We start from the raw sequence: 15,373 nt of genomic DNA, 5'->3' as shown, positions 1-15,373 counted from the left end.
TTTGTATCTCAGCATTCATTTGTTCTAGATCCCGTTAAGATGTCTGTTCTTTCCTGCAGTGGCTAGCTTTGGTGCCTTCCTGAAATATCGCTGGCCATAGTTAAATGATCACTCTCGATTCTCTGTTGACTGATGTATCTACACCCAGTTTTTACCTCAGTTACACGGTGTCTTAATCACTGTGACTTTGTTTTGAAATCAGGAAATGATTTTTATCTATTATTTTTCTTTCCTAATCATTTCGGGCTCTTGAGACTCTTTGCCATTCCATGGAAGCTTGAGATCAGCTTATAAATTTCTTCAGAAGGTTCATTAATTTTTTTAGGCTTTGGAGAACCTACAAATTAATGTGGAGATACCTGCCATCCTAGCAGTTTGAGTCTTCCAGCTCGTGTGTGTGTGTCTCAACATTTATTTAGATTTTTAGTTTCTCCCATAAATACTTTATAGTTTTTTTCTGTTGTGAATGAGATTGTTTCCTTAATTTTATTTTCAGATCTCTTGGTACTAGAACACAGAAGTAACTTTCTGTACTCTATCTTGGAATCAGTCCATTTTGGCACCTACTGTACTTCGTCTCTCACAGCTGTAGAAGTATGGTGACTTGCCATCCTATGATCCTTATTGTCTCTTTTTTGCTTTACATTAGTTGGGTTTTTGTTTTGTTTACAGTCTATCACTAAAACTTTGTTTTGAGATAGTCTTACTTTTTTTTACTCAGGCTGGGCTTGAACTCATGAAAAGCTGAGATTTTATGTTTTCCTACTATTTCTTTTGTTGATATTTTTGTTATATGTATGCCTTTATTCGTTTTAACACTCACTGTGTAGCTCAGGCCTCAAGTTGCAGTCTTCCTGCCGCCTCCCAAGTGTTGGGATTATAGGTATGAGCCAAGCCAGCATGTTCAGCCTCTTTCTACACTTCATACAATTTCAGAAATAAAACCCTCAGTTCCATCTCTAAGTGAGGGAACTGGCAGAAAGAGACAACCTTGTGTCTTGAGAGACAACTCATAAAGGCAGGATCTAACACTGGCTCGGGTCTTAGGATTCTAGGCTGGAGCCAGCCTTTTGTTTGGTGGGGGTTTTCCCCTCCTACATCAGAAATTTCACAATAATTTACATAATTTCTCTGCTAAACATCCCTTCACTTGATTTGGGCCATGCTCCTGTTCCTTGAGAGCCTCTCAGGTACTCTGGGTATTTATTATATAGAAATCCTGTTTTCCAAATCCCCGAAGCATTGATAAACAAAACATGAAGCTGGAGACACAGGAGGTGCTCAGCGGGGTATCTGTGCAGTGCACGGTGTCTGCTCAGGCAGGGCCTTTCTGAGCGTTGGCATAATGCTAAGGTTAAGTATAAGCTAACTGACCACGGTCCTACCAGCATGTATTGTCATTCCAATCCTTGAAACTACAGCTAGTTCTCAAAACATGCTGTCCTTTTGTTCAAATGTAACTATACTGGACATGCTGCCACTCAGTGACCATGTCTACTAAGAAAACAGCTAACCTGGCAAGCCAGGGAACTCCTACAACTGATAAACTCCTTCAGTAATGTAGCAGGATACATGATTAACTAATAAAAATCAGTAGCCCTCCTATATACAGATGACAAACGGGCTAAGAAGGAAATCAGAGAAACATCACCCTTCACAATAGCCACAAATAATATACAATATCTTGGGGTAACTCTAACCAAACAGGTGAAAGACCTGTATGACAAGAACTTCAAATCTTTAAAGAAAGAAAGAAGATACCAGAAAATGGAAACATCTCCCATGCTCTTGAATAGGTAGGATCAACATAGTAAAAATTGCAACCTTACCAAAAGTAATCTACAGATTCAATGAAATCCCCATCAAAATCCCAGCACAACTCTTCACAGACCTTTAAAGAACAATACTCAACTTCATATGGATAAACTAAAAACCCAGGATAGCCAAAATAATCTTGTACAACAAAGGATCACCTGGGGGCATCACCAGCCCTGACTTCAAGTTCTACTGTAGAGCTATAATAATGAAAACAGCTTGGTATTGGCATAAGAGACAGGTGAACCAATGTAATCAAATCAGCCAATATCAACCCACACACCTATAAACACCTAATTTTTGACAAAGAAGCTAAAAATATAAAATGGAAAAAAGATAACATATTTAACAAATGGTACTTGTATTAATTGGCTGTCCACATGTAGAAAATGCAAATAGATCCATATCTATCGCCATGCACAAAACTCAAGTGTAAATGAATTAAAGACCTCAACACAAATTCACACACACTGAACCTCACAGAAGAGAAAGTGGGAAGTACACTTGTATGCATAGGCACAGGAGACCACTTCCTAAATAGAACACCAGTAGCACAGACGCTGAGGGCAGCAATTAATAAAGGGGACCTCCTGAAACTGAGACGCTTCTGTAAAGCAAAGAACATGGTCAACAAGACAAAACGGCTCCTTAAAGAATGGGGAAAGATTTTCACCAACTCCACACCACAGGGCTGATCTCCAAAATATACAGAGAACTCAAGACACTAGAAATCAAACTACCAAATAATCCAATTTAAAAAAATGGGGTGCAGATCTAAACAGAGAATTCTCAACAGAACAATCTCAAATGGCAGAAAGACACTTGAGATGATGCTCAACATCCTTAGCCATCAGGGAAATGCAAATGAAAACCACTCTGAGATGCCATCTTACACCCATCAGAATACCTAAGATCAAACACACTAATGACAGCTTATGCTGGAGAGGATGTGGAGAAAGGGGCACACTCCTCCATTGCTGGTGGGAGTGCAAGCCTGTGCAGCCAAAGTGGAAATCAGTATGTCAATTTCTCAGAAAATCAGGGACCAACCTACCTCAATTATGTTCATAGCAACATCATTCGTAGTGGCCAGATCTTGTCCCTCAACCGAAGAATGGATAAAGAAAATGTGGTATATTTACACAATGGCGAACCACTCAGTGGTAAGAAACAATGACATCCTAAAATTCAAACGCAAACGGACAGAACTAGTAAAGACACCCTGAGTGAGGTAACCCAAAGTGAGAAAGACAAATAAAGTTATGTTTTCACTCATAAGTGGATACCAGACACAAAGCAAAAGATACCCAGCCTGTAATCCACCCTAGAGAGACTAGAACCTTCTTCCAGGAACAGGTGGAAGCAGATGCAGAAATCTACAACTCACCAATGGGCCTGGCTCCTGGAGTACAATTGAAGTGAGGGAGGAGTGATAATATGAACAATGGAGTCAGGACTATGATGGGGAAACCCACAGGATCAGCTGACCTGAGCTAGTGAGAGGCCACTGGCAGGGTCCAAGATCTAACTCTAACGCACAAACTGACTTAGTGGAGCCCATTCTACATGGAGAGATCCCTTGCCCAGCCTAGACACAGGAGTGGAGAAGTGCCTTGGTCCTGCCTCAACAAGATGCTGGGACAGAATTAGACTTCCTAGGGGAGGCCTTACCCTCTCCGAGGAGCAGGTGGAAGGTGAGGAGGGGTTATATGTGTGTGTGGGGGGGCAGGAGAGAAGGGACAGGGGACTAGGATTGGAATGTAAAACATAAATAAAAGAAAAAAATTTAAAACATCAAAGAGGCTCTCTCTATAGCACCAAAACATGTTTCTTCCTCTTCTTGTCAAAAGGCTTTTAGAAATGTCCAGGTCAACTACTGTTGATGTCCAGATAATCACAGTCTAATAATAAAATATACTGTCTCACTAAGGGGTGACATAATTATGTGTCTGTACAAAAAAATAACCTCTTGACATGTAATTCCTAGAAACAAAAGTTAAAAAGGAGACCTAAGGTGCAAATAATATCCATTAAGATAAACTGCTGGGCGTGGTGGCGGCAGATCTCTGTGAATTTGAGGCCAGCCTGGTCTACATGGTGAGTACCGAATAGCTGCAGCTATGTAGAAAGACCCTATTTCAAAAACAAACAAGCAAACAAAAATGTGTGACACCTTTCCCAGAACTTTAGTTAAAGGAGCATTGCATCGGAATAGGTTCTGGTTTTTTTTTTTTTTTTTTTTTTTTTTTTTTTTTGGTTTTTTTGTTTTGTTTTTTTCCGGCACCCATGAGTGATAACTGAAGATAGGAAAACAGCTATGTGTGACATCAACATTCAAACTGTAGCTACCAAGGTGGTTAACATGCTATAAAGGTCATTGTGGTTGAGATTAGGAAAGTTCCCAGAGACAACAGGGCTGAGGGACATTGGAAGAAACAAAGGACTTAACTCCACCATCAGCAACTGGGGAGAGCAGGGCTTTGACTCATGCTCACAAAGCCTTGCAGAGTGGCCACACAGGATAGCAGCAACTCAAAGGTTTTCTCTTAAGTTGGAAACATTATGGTCTGAAAGTGGCTTTTTCCTTCGTACTCTGTGAAAACCTTAGCCTCTGGCTCTAATACGCAGAGGGATCATGATCACACAAGGAGAGACTCTACAATCCATTTGACTCAGGTCGCCAGCTGCACGTACCTGACCTGTTAGGTTTACTTGGAGGCTCTGATCTGATTTTAGGATTAGTGAATAAAACTTCATACTTGAGCCAGAATTAATTTCCACTTCAGGTCTTTCCATTTTGACCAGGTCCCCATATTTCAACCGTTTTAGGTTAAAATTTCAAAAGAACCATGCTACTCAATTACTGAGCCTTAATGATTAAGAGCCCACCTTACTAACTTTATATTACTTTCTTGTTAAAAGACATCTACTGATAATTGACTACTTAGAAATACGCACAACAAATTATGTACATTAGCAGTTTAAATGTACTGCCTCCCTACCTTACATAGTTTTAAAATAGGAAATGTTGTGTTTATAATCTCGAGGTTGGGCTAATAGAAACGATGTGTATTAACAATATAACTGAAGTTCAACTAATGTGTAATAATCAATAAAAAACTTCAGAGAACAATGAAAAGGGCTATAAAAACAGCAAATCTTAAACTAAGTATTTAAAAAAACATACTTAAGAGTACTAGCAGTCAAAGAACTGGATCCCCACATTGGGCCTGGGATAACACAGCACATTCTCAGCTCTGCTGGATGGGAGCATCAAAAACCTTTAAAGGGTAACATTTAGGGTTCAGAGTCAGCTGGGCTATGGATTATAGATAACAATTCAGTTTTGATTAGCTAATTGGGTAGCTTTTTAAGTTCTCGGTCAGTTTATGTTTTCCTCAATCATCAATCATTTACATTCTAAAATATATCTGCCTAAAACCTTTAAAAATATCGACTTTGTCCCCCCCCCCCCACACACACATAAGCAAAACTACTCGTGTAAATGTAAGAAACAAAGGGGTTTGTCTGTGCCTGTGTCTCCGGATTACTAGAGGGACTACTGTTCTTTTAAAGGATCTGCCCTTGACTATACTGATCAGTCCCGGGAATGGATTTCTATGGTGGACATGCCCTTCTCACCACAAATTTAGCTAGAACCCCTAGTTTTGACATACCGTTACTGCCCTGAAATATAGAACAATTCTTTCACTCCCGTGTGGGTAATTTTAAAATGACACTTGTTCAGCCCAGTTTTGTATTGTGATGTGGCTACAGGATACCATCTTAAAACAATCTTGTTAGTACTGTACGAGTCTCCCATCTTTCTTCATGTGTATGTGAATCTCAAAGAAGCATGTTGGCTTATCCACTCCATAGGCCACACTCAGGTTAGAACCGTGTGTGGGTGGACAAGTCAACATGTCAAAGTTGAAGATTAATCTCTTTAAAGTTCCTCTTTTGATATGTGTCATATCCACAGTCTGGGAATATGGCAGACACTTTAAAAACAAGCAGCATTCACTCAGACACAAAACAACAAAAAACCCAAAAACCACATAAAACAAACCAACAACAAAGCATTATCTTTACATGCTATAGAAAACCGTATTTCTTATTTTCAAATGAATTCAAAACATTACCAGCTGAAAAGTAGAATTTCTTTTCTTTTCTTTCTTTCTTTCTTTTTCTTTTTTTTTTTTTTGAGACAGGGTTTCTCTGTGTAGCTTTGGAGCCTGTCCTGGAACTCATTCTGTAAACCAGGCTGGCCTCGAACTCAGAGATCCGCCTGCCTCTGCCTCCTGAGTGCTGGGATTAAAGGTGTCTATCAGAAATGGACATTTTTATACGATTTGGGCAGGAATGAAGACTAAATAAGAAACTGTGTATTCGTATAGGAAGTCAGGTATTTGTGTAGCCTGATCCCACTGTCCCACATCCAGCATATATGCAAAAGACCATCACATATGCACTGCTTGTTTTGTGTGCTGGACAGCCGGGCTGAGTGTCTAGCAGAGCAATTGTAAACGGGAAGAAATCTTGTGCAGTACTATGCAGTGATTGGATACCCAGGTTAGATACACCTGTGCTTAGCTGTCAATGGATTCTGAATTTATGAGCATAAAAAAAAAGAAGAAGAAAAAAACCGCAGTGTGCTTTTTATACTGAAATGCATGTATACACGTACACACACACACATTGTTTTCTGGGACACGGTTTCTCTGTGTAGCCCTGGCTGTCCTTCCTGAAACTGATCTGTACATCAGGCTGGCCTCCAACTCTGAGATCCATCTACCTCTGCCTACTAAATCCTGGGATTAAAGGCATGCAGCAGGTTTCAGAACCCACATGATTCAAACTATATATTTTAAAGGCCAGTTTCATGATTTAAATAAGAAAGAGCCGTGTTGCAAGTGAAATCAACAGCCTGGAAAGCAATGCAAGAACAGAAGAATAAGCTCAGAGCGGTGGCACACGCAGTTAGTCTCAGTGCTCACGCGCGCGCGGTAGAGGCAGGAGGATTCTTGAGTACCAGGAAAGCTAAACTGGTCTACAGGTGAGTTCAGTGCAGCCAGGGCATTATAGACAGACTAAAGAAACACTCTTACTGTTACCATTACTGTATTTCCAGTTAAAAACTTTTGACTTCCATATGATTCAAACAACAACAACAAATACATAGTCAGGTACGGTGCACATATATATAATCCCAGGACACAGACAGGCAGCTTTGAGTTCAAAGCCACATAAAATAAAATAAATACATCTTTTAAACAAAAGTAATGCCTACTAGAAAATACAAAATACAAAAACTGACTCAAGAAATAGAAATCAAAGAAAAATACATGACCTATGGGTCATGGCAATCACTGATAAATGCTGTCAAACACATAAAGAATTGACATTAACCACAGCACTAATCCTAACACTCAACAAAACACCACAGGATGACAAACTCACTCCACGAGGCTGGTATTATCCTGACAATGAAGACAGCAAAGATACCACAAGAAAACTATAGACCATAAAAATATAAAAATACACATGCAAACATCCTCTTCAAAAGTCTGGCAAACCGAATCCTATGGCACACGAAAAGGATCGCATAACACAGCAAAATGGGAATTACACCAGGAATGCAAGTTTGGCTCAACGTGTGATTATCAATGTATACCATATTAATAGAAAATGCGACGGTGGTGATGATCATTTCAACAAATGCCAAATTTGAGTAAAACTACAACGTTTTATAGTAAAATTTAAACTTCCTCAGTATAGCAAGTCCACAGCTAACACATTCTCAACTATGAAAGACTGCATGTCCTCCTGTGAGCACAAACAGGTTACCTGCTTTACCATTCAACATGCTGCTAGAAGTTCTCCGTGAATCAACTGGAAAAATTAAAACCATCCAAACTGAAAAGGAGGAGGACTTTATCTATTTGCAGATGAAGGGAATTACTACATAATTAAGAGTTAACAAATAATCCCAGCACTTGGGAGGCGGAGCAGGCAGATCTGTGAATAGTGAATACGGGTCCAGCCAGGTCTACACAGAGAAATCCTGTCTCAGAAAAAAAAAAAAAAGAAAAAGAAAAACAGAAAAAAAGAGTTAACAAGTCAATTCAGCAAAACTGCTATGGCACAAGATAAACATGTAAAAATTAGCTATGTATCTACTATATACCAACAAATAATCTAAAAATGAAATTAAAACAATTATACTTATCATAGCATCAAAAAGAATAAAATATTCACAAGTATGGGCTCTGAAGGGACTCTGAGTAGTCAGAACAATCTTGAAAACAGGAAGAATTTTTTCTATCAAAACTTATGATGAAGATATACTGAATACAAACTGGTACTGTTATAAGAGAAAACACAATGGAAAAAAAATACAGTATTCAAATGTGGACGGCCATATACACGTGCACATACATACATATATACATACATACACACATACGCACACATATACACACACACTCACATACATATATACATACATACATACACCACACACACACATCCACACTCACACATGCACACTCACACATACATACATATATACATACACACTCACGCACACACACACACGCGTGCACACACACTCACATACATATACACATACACACTCACAGTGTGACAATGGCAAAAACAAATGGAGAAAAATAGCCTAACAAATGGCTGTGCCAGAAGCAGACACAACATGCCAAAGGATGAAGGCAGACCCTCTCTGAATGCCACACACAGAAATTAGCTCAAAATAAAATTCCTAAATATAAAAGCTAGACTAAAAAGACAAAACCCTTATGACATCAGATTCGGCAACAATTTCTTGGCTATGGCCCCTCAAAACACAGGTAACAAAAAGTACGCGCTGCACTGTTAAAACCGCTAAGTCAGTCAACATATAGCAATCGTTATGTATACACAATCAACAAGAATAAGTGAAAGGCTGCCTATACAACAGCCAAATTTGTTTTCAGATTGTACATTCAGTTAAGGGCTAATACAGTGAAGATGCAGAAAAGTCTAACAACTCCAGTACAAAAAGCCAAGCAGCTAAGTTCCTAAAGGTCAAAGGACTTGAAAAGAAAAACCAAAAGATGGTTAAAATGCTTATCAAAACCACAGCAATACGCTACTTCAACAGCACAGCTAGTGGATGAATTAAAAAAAAAGAAAAGAAAGAAAGAAGAAAATAAATTCTGTCAAGGAGTGAGTGTAAAATCATGGAGCCAGAGAAGGCGGTCTGCAGGAGCCCTCGCAACCCTGCTGGCAGAAGCATAAAAAGACAGCACTGTGTTCTTACCAGCTGGGCCTTTGCACTCTTGGAACCGCATATGGGGATCCAGGATCAGCCCTATTCACATCAGCTGAAGAGTTGAGGGCACCCAAGTATACCTTGTATGCACATACAGCACAAAAGCACCAAACATGGCAAACTCACCTACTGTTTGTGCTTTGACACAGACAAGCCTGTGGCTGGACTGCGGCTTCGTGGGAGAGCCTTGCCTCAAAAGGATGGCGGCCTTGTTCACCCCGGGCAGCGGGGAGGCAGGGGCGCCTGACCAGAATCACATACTCTACGGGGGTATTTACATGTCCCCAGAGACAGAAGCAGAGTATGGCTCGTGAGAAGCGCAGGGCATGGATGGTTACTTTAGCCCCAATATCATTTATTATTTACGTGGGAAACAAAAGGAAACCATCTGGGCTCCTGCGATGGGGCCCACTGGGTATCTCAGGGTGGCCTCAAACTCACAGCCATCTTCCTGTCTCGGCTCTCTGAGTACTTCAAATACGGGTATGTTCCACAATGTCCTGCTCAAAAGTGTGAACCTGGTGTTGTGTAGTCACACACAAAACTTCTACCTGGGTCCCTTTCCAGTGTTATTTCCAGACTTAAAAACTAAGCCCCTCCTGTTTCCTTCCCTATAGGCCAGTGGAGTCTGTGAAATCCTACCACAAAATATTTTTGAGCACATATTGCCAAAATAGGTATTTATTTATAAATTATTTCACTAACCATATTATAAAATATACAAAAATAGAAAATTTGAAAAGCTTGAGTAAAACAAACATATACTCTATTTTCCCTACTCCAATGGACAGAGAGCAGCTCTCCTTGGAGAGCTCTTCTCTAGATCTTTGTTTTTTTTTTTTTTTTTGAAGACAGGTTTACAGTAAGTAGCTAAGGCTGGCCTCAAACTCATGATTCCCCCCTGCTTCAGAACCCCGAATGCTGAGACATGTGGCTCTAATTTATTCTTGGGTAGAGCATCTGCCTTTACCAACCAACCCTTTTACTGAAGCAATGTGGCCCCAACAGCCTCTGACTGCTGTGGCACATACCATGAGTAATTTGGAGGTCTCTGTTACTGGTAACTTGGGTTTGTGTAACTGAAATAACTAATGATTCTGAGATTCTGAGCTGGTTTTATAAGTGGTTACAACTTATCTTCTAGCATGCAACACCAAACTTATAGCTTATTCCTGGTAAACACATCCATCCACCAGGTGTATTTATCCCCTGTGGCTTTGTCTTTTCAGCAATTATTTTAGTTCATTTGTTTACTTATTTTAAATCACGTTGTGGCTTACCCCATTTTCAATTTTCATGTGATCATAATGTTTCATTTACTTAAAAACAATGTTGGGATACATGTGTGCATTATGTTTAAAAGCAATTCAAGTACTTCTCAGAAGACAGGAGGGAAGAATAAAAAAAAAAAAAAAGAAAGAAAACACCAGAACCCCCCACCCCACCTCCGCCCCCGCCCGGGGCCGAACAGAGGCTCCCCGTAAGCGTGAAGCTCTAAGCGTGAAGCTCCCCTGGTCAGGGGCTTCCTTTCCCGTCGTCGGCTCTGCATGCAAAGGGTGACTGGCAAGTGTGTGTTGGAGGAAAGAATGACAACAAACAATAGCGCTGTGCTACACATTCTCACTCTTTTCCAGCTGGGGAGAAATGTTATAGAAAGGACAGGGCAAACGGCTTTTTCTCCACCACCTGTGTGAAGAGGTCAGCTAAGAAGTCCACAAAAAAGGCAGCTGCATCCCATCTGGAATCTGTAGCCGTGTACCTGGATGTGCCTCCTCCTGGTGTGCTCGGAGGTCATCTGGGGACAGCCTGTGCTCGGCGCGCCCCAGCTGTGCTTGCAACGCTTCTCCAGATACCGCCTCTGTTGGTTAGTGACACTGCTGTACAATTTAATTCGCCTGGGTGACAAATGCAGTCTCTCCTGGCCAAAAGCTTGGACCAACCGGGCTGTGTCAATGGTGGATATGGAGCTACTCCTTTCGTTTAAAGTCACATCCCTGTCGGTCAGCGTCAACACATCCGAGTCCACAGGAGAAGCGGTGCTGGAAAAAATGTTGGCACTGTCTGTGAGGAACTCACTTTCCTCCGAGGGTCTAGAATCTGAGGAAGTATTGCTGGTGTAATTAAAATCTGGCCGTCTTCTCAGGATGTATTTATCTAATTTTAACTGCTCAATCTTAATCTGACTGGACTTCCTGCCACGATGAGAAAGCACCCTGCTTTTCCTAAAGTCTCCTGTATTCTGACCCCTCTCTAGGCTCTCACGTCGCTTCCTCTGCAGCTTGGCCCTCTGCTGATGCTGCCTCCTCCCAGCCCAGCCCCTCGCTCCTCGGCCCCCTCTGCTATCATCCTGCGTGCTTTCTGAGGCCTGGAGGGAATGTGTGATGGGATTCTGAAGCAGTTTAGCTAAACGGTCAAGCCGTTCCACCAAAGAGAGTTCTTTCTTATCACAAACGCCAGGTGATTTCTGCTGTTTCTGTCGCTCCTGGTACTTATTCCAGAGTTCATTCAAACTCAGGGTGCACTTTGATGTTAGCTCTGGGGTGGCCTTCTGATCCTTGTGTTGGTCATTTGTCTGCCTTTTGCCCTTTGGGTCTCTGGCCTGATTCTTGAGAGTATGCATCTTCTCATTGTCTCCCAAATTCAAATTGATGCTGAGGCTCTTAATTCTGGTGTAATCCATCTTGGTCTTGTCTGCACTTGGGCCTGGGGGAGGGAGGCAGCTGTGCTCTGAATGATGGTGAAAGAAATCCTTCCAAGAATGCTGCATGAATACACTCCTTCCCAAGGACTCGTGGCAGACATCTTGCTCGTGTGGCAGGTGTACCGGATGATGGAAGTAAAACTTGGCTGACCTGAAGACAGAGTGAGTGGTGTTTTCAAATGCAGAATGACATTCAGACTCTGAGAACGCAAGGAAAAAGAGCTGTAAAAATTTAGAAATATCTGCACTCCCTTTATAAACAGTTTTGTCTTTTCCCTTTATACACAGATCATGTGCGTGGCAACCAGGCTAGCGTGAGTCAGAACGTATGGGCCCTGGGTTAGCTCTGCCATCATGCGCCAGAGCAGGGGCTGGGTCTCAGGTCAAAGAGTGCTTGATCAGAATGCACAAAGTCCTGGGTTCAACTCCTAGCATGCTAGAAACTTCATTTACAGTCCCATCATTCAAAATGCGGAGACAGGAGGGTTACGAGTTCCACGTCATCCTCAGTAAAACCACCAGTTCAAGGCCAGTATGAACTAATTATACGGTACACTTCTCAGTATTCTACAATAACTTCAGGCTTCCGTGCTTCAGTACTAAGACGTGACACTGTACTACTAATATCACCAGCCTGGTGGACTTGGTTCCTGAAGCTCTCACAGATGATACAATCTGTAGATGCTTACATATACCTATACATATGGACGTGTATCAGTGCCTCTATACTTTACACTGTCATTAGATTAACACCAGAAAAAAGGTAAGCGCTAAGTCAATAGTCATTATCCTGTGCTGTCTGTGGAGAGTAATGCAAAAAAAGGGAAGTGTATACCCGGTCAAAAAAGACAACTTTTTCTCGATGTTTTCTGCACAGAGTTTGTTGAATTGGATATGGAAGGCTGAATGTACTGACTTGTAATATTGTTTCTATATATATTTCCCTAGCATTAACATTTCCTTTACAAATTCATGCATATATTCATACAGACAAAGCAATACTGGGGTGATATTTATAAGTTAAATAGGAAAGCATCTTATTTTCATCAGAATGGACCAGAAACACAGATACCCTAGCCCTCAGGCACACACACTGACTGCATTACCTGAAATATCTATCTTTAGGGACCCTTCCTTCTCTGTACAGAGTCCCTGAGGGATGGCCCTCTTAACACGGATCTCCTCCTTCTGTTTAATGGATTTAGCGCCTGGCAGGTTCTCAGTTTTTCTGTCTTCTTCAGTGGTATCACTGGAACCTAAGGGAACAAAATGAACACCACATCAATACTCACAAGAAGTTGACCCAAAAAAACCACTACCCGTCTATGTGAAAGCCATTGTTAGAGGTACTGCAAAACAAATATCTATACCACAATGTTTAGAGAAATGTAAACTGGGGGGAAAGAAGCACAAATATACAAACATGTCATGTAGAGCTACGATATAATCTATGTTAGAGTCTACTTTAACTCAGTTAAAATGCGTAATACAGTTCAATAAATACAACAACTGGTGTCACTGCTATTCACTTTTAAAATATTCTAAAGTGCAAAAAAAAAAAAAAATTAAAAGCAGCTATAGAAACTCATTAAGACGGGATCTTACAGGCGTAATCGAAACACGGTAAGAATGGAGGACAGGATGAGAGGAAGGAAGTTGCATTCAAAATGGACCACGTGTCAATGACTGACATAAACCATGTAAGGCAAAACTCCAAAAATTAGGGGAAATGTCATAGTTCTATGAGATGGATGATTAATTCTATAAACAACAAAGACTGAAACAAGAATATAAACAAGGAAAAATTCTATAAAATATAATTAACAGGATTATGGTAACAAAACAAACAAACACAAACCCTTTTAAAGAAGATATCGTGGGCAGTATGTTGCTACAGTGAAACAAATTACTGAATTAATATATCATATAGTCGAGAAAAACTTAATAAATCTACATCTTACATATTATACTCACTAAACATCATGTAGTTATGTAACTTTTAAGCTTGTCTGGTATTTTATGTTCTCCTTTTCCTCCTTGGGCATATGTCCGCTCTAACCTCCACCCGCATTTCTCAAGAGAGATATCAAAGCAATGCTAACGATGAGACACAACGAATAACCAGTCTTGGCTTCATTTGTCCAACAGTCTCTTTTCTTTCAAATCAATTTATTTTTCCTTATTGCTATCCAATCCTAAATTTTCCCCATCTAATATTTTAATTAACTTTCCATTTACTATATTAGACACACTAGGAGCCTAACAAGGTATTAACAACTTGGCTTAAGAAATAAAACACTACAGACGTGGTTCCCTAATGCGCTCTATCCCCTTCTTAGTGGCATCCTTTATGCTGGACACGAGTTTCTCTCATCCTCTTTAGCATCATGCAGTAATAAAACGTATCAATAATTTTGACAATCTATACTCATTATTTACAATCATCTTAAATGTCTAACCTTACAATACACAATACTGTGTGTGTTCTTTTAAAATATCAACTCATCTACTGATCAATATATAGTTGTTTGTTTTTATGCTGATAAGCAGTAGAGTGAGCATTCCAGTAACATTTCCCACTGATTTTTACAAGTTACAAACATCCTTTTTTTAATCTATGCCTTCTAATATTTTATGTGTCAAGCTTTTCATGCGAGTAACTTCATGTCCCTTCTCGCCTGGGGACTGGAGATGGAGCTCGGTTGCTGGGGCGCTTGCCTAGCAGCGAGCACACAGGCACCCCTGGACCCGATCTCAGGATCACATAAACTGGGAGCGGGGCACATGCCTGGGATACTTTCATGCCAGTGGTGGATTTGAAGGCAAAGCAGAAAGTAGTGGATATGCTCAGCTACTTAACAAGCTCGAAATCAGCTCAAATTCACAAAACCCTGTGTGGGGTCTGAAAGAAAATGGCCCCCACAGGGAGGGAGTTGCTGTAAGGGGGTGTGGCTTTGCTCGAGTGGGTGTGGCCTCACTGGAGGAAGTGTGGCACTGTGGGGACCAGCCTTGAGGTCTCCTGTGTTCAAGCTACATTCAGTGTGGCTCACAGTTGCTTTGGCTGCTTTGTGGATCAAGATGTACAACTCCCAGCTCCTTCTCCAGCACCATGTCTGCTTGTGTGCTGCCATGATGATAATGCACTACGCCTCTACAACCGTAAGACAACCCCAATTAATGTTTTCCTTTGTGAGAGTTGCCATGGTCATGGTGTCTCTTCACAACAGACATGCTAAGTCACCCTATCTCAAAGAAAGGATGAAACTGAACTATTTCTGAGTTATAAGGATATTTAAATTATAAAATTTTTCTTTTTTATCCTATGAGGCTACCATACATTTTTGTTCAGTGTGCAGACAGGATTTGTCTGGTTTTCTTACATTTGTTATCAATTTTCTAAGCACTACTTCATCGGCACACCCTCTCCCTTTTAAGTTTCCACGGTCCTAAGAATCAAAATTCTGGGCCATATTATACTACACTTTTTTATTTTAGGAAATAATTTATTTTTTGATATTGTAACATAACGT

General features: G+C 40.6%; 1 protein-coding gene across 1 annotated transcript in view; it reads right to left on the bottom strand.

The window, feature by feature from the left end:
• The window catches only part of Alms1 (ALMS1 centrosome and basal body associated protein), a 66,543-nt gene that overhangs the window by 8,220 nt on the left and 42,950 nt on the right, over positions 1 to 15,373 (bottom strand). The window contains exons 15-16 of the mRNA XM_051203251.1: positions 13,019 to 13,125; positions 10,902 to 12,043 (exon numbers count right to left, since the gene is read on the bottom strand). Of these exons, the coding sequence (XP_051059208.1) occupies positions 10,902 to 12,043; positions 13,019 to 13,125 (1,249 nt within the window). The remainder of the gene's footprint in view (positions 1 to 10,901; positions 12,044 to 13,018; positions 13,126 to 15,373) is intronic.

Source organism: Phodopus roborovskii, unplaced genomic scaffold (genome assembly GCF_943737965.1).
Source record: "Phodopus roborovskii unplaced genomic scaffold, PHOROB, whole genome shotgun sequence".
NCBI classification, from domain to species: domain Eukaryota; kingdom Metazoa; phylum Chordata; class Mammalia; order Rodentia; family Cricetidae; genus Phodopus; species Phodopus roborovskii.
Note: the sequence above shows the minus strand (reverse complement) of the source record. Positions and strands in the feature narration are given on the sequence as shown.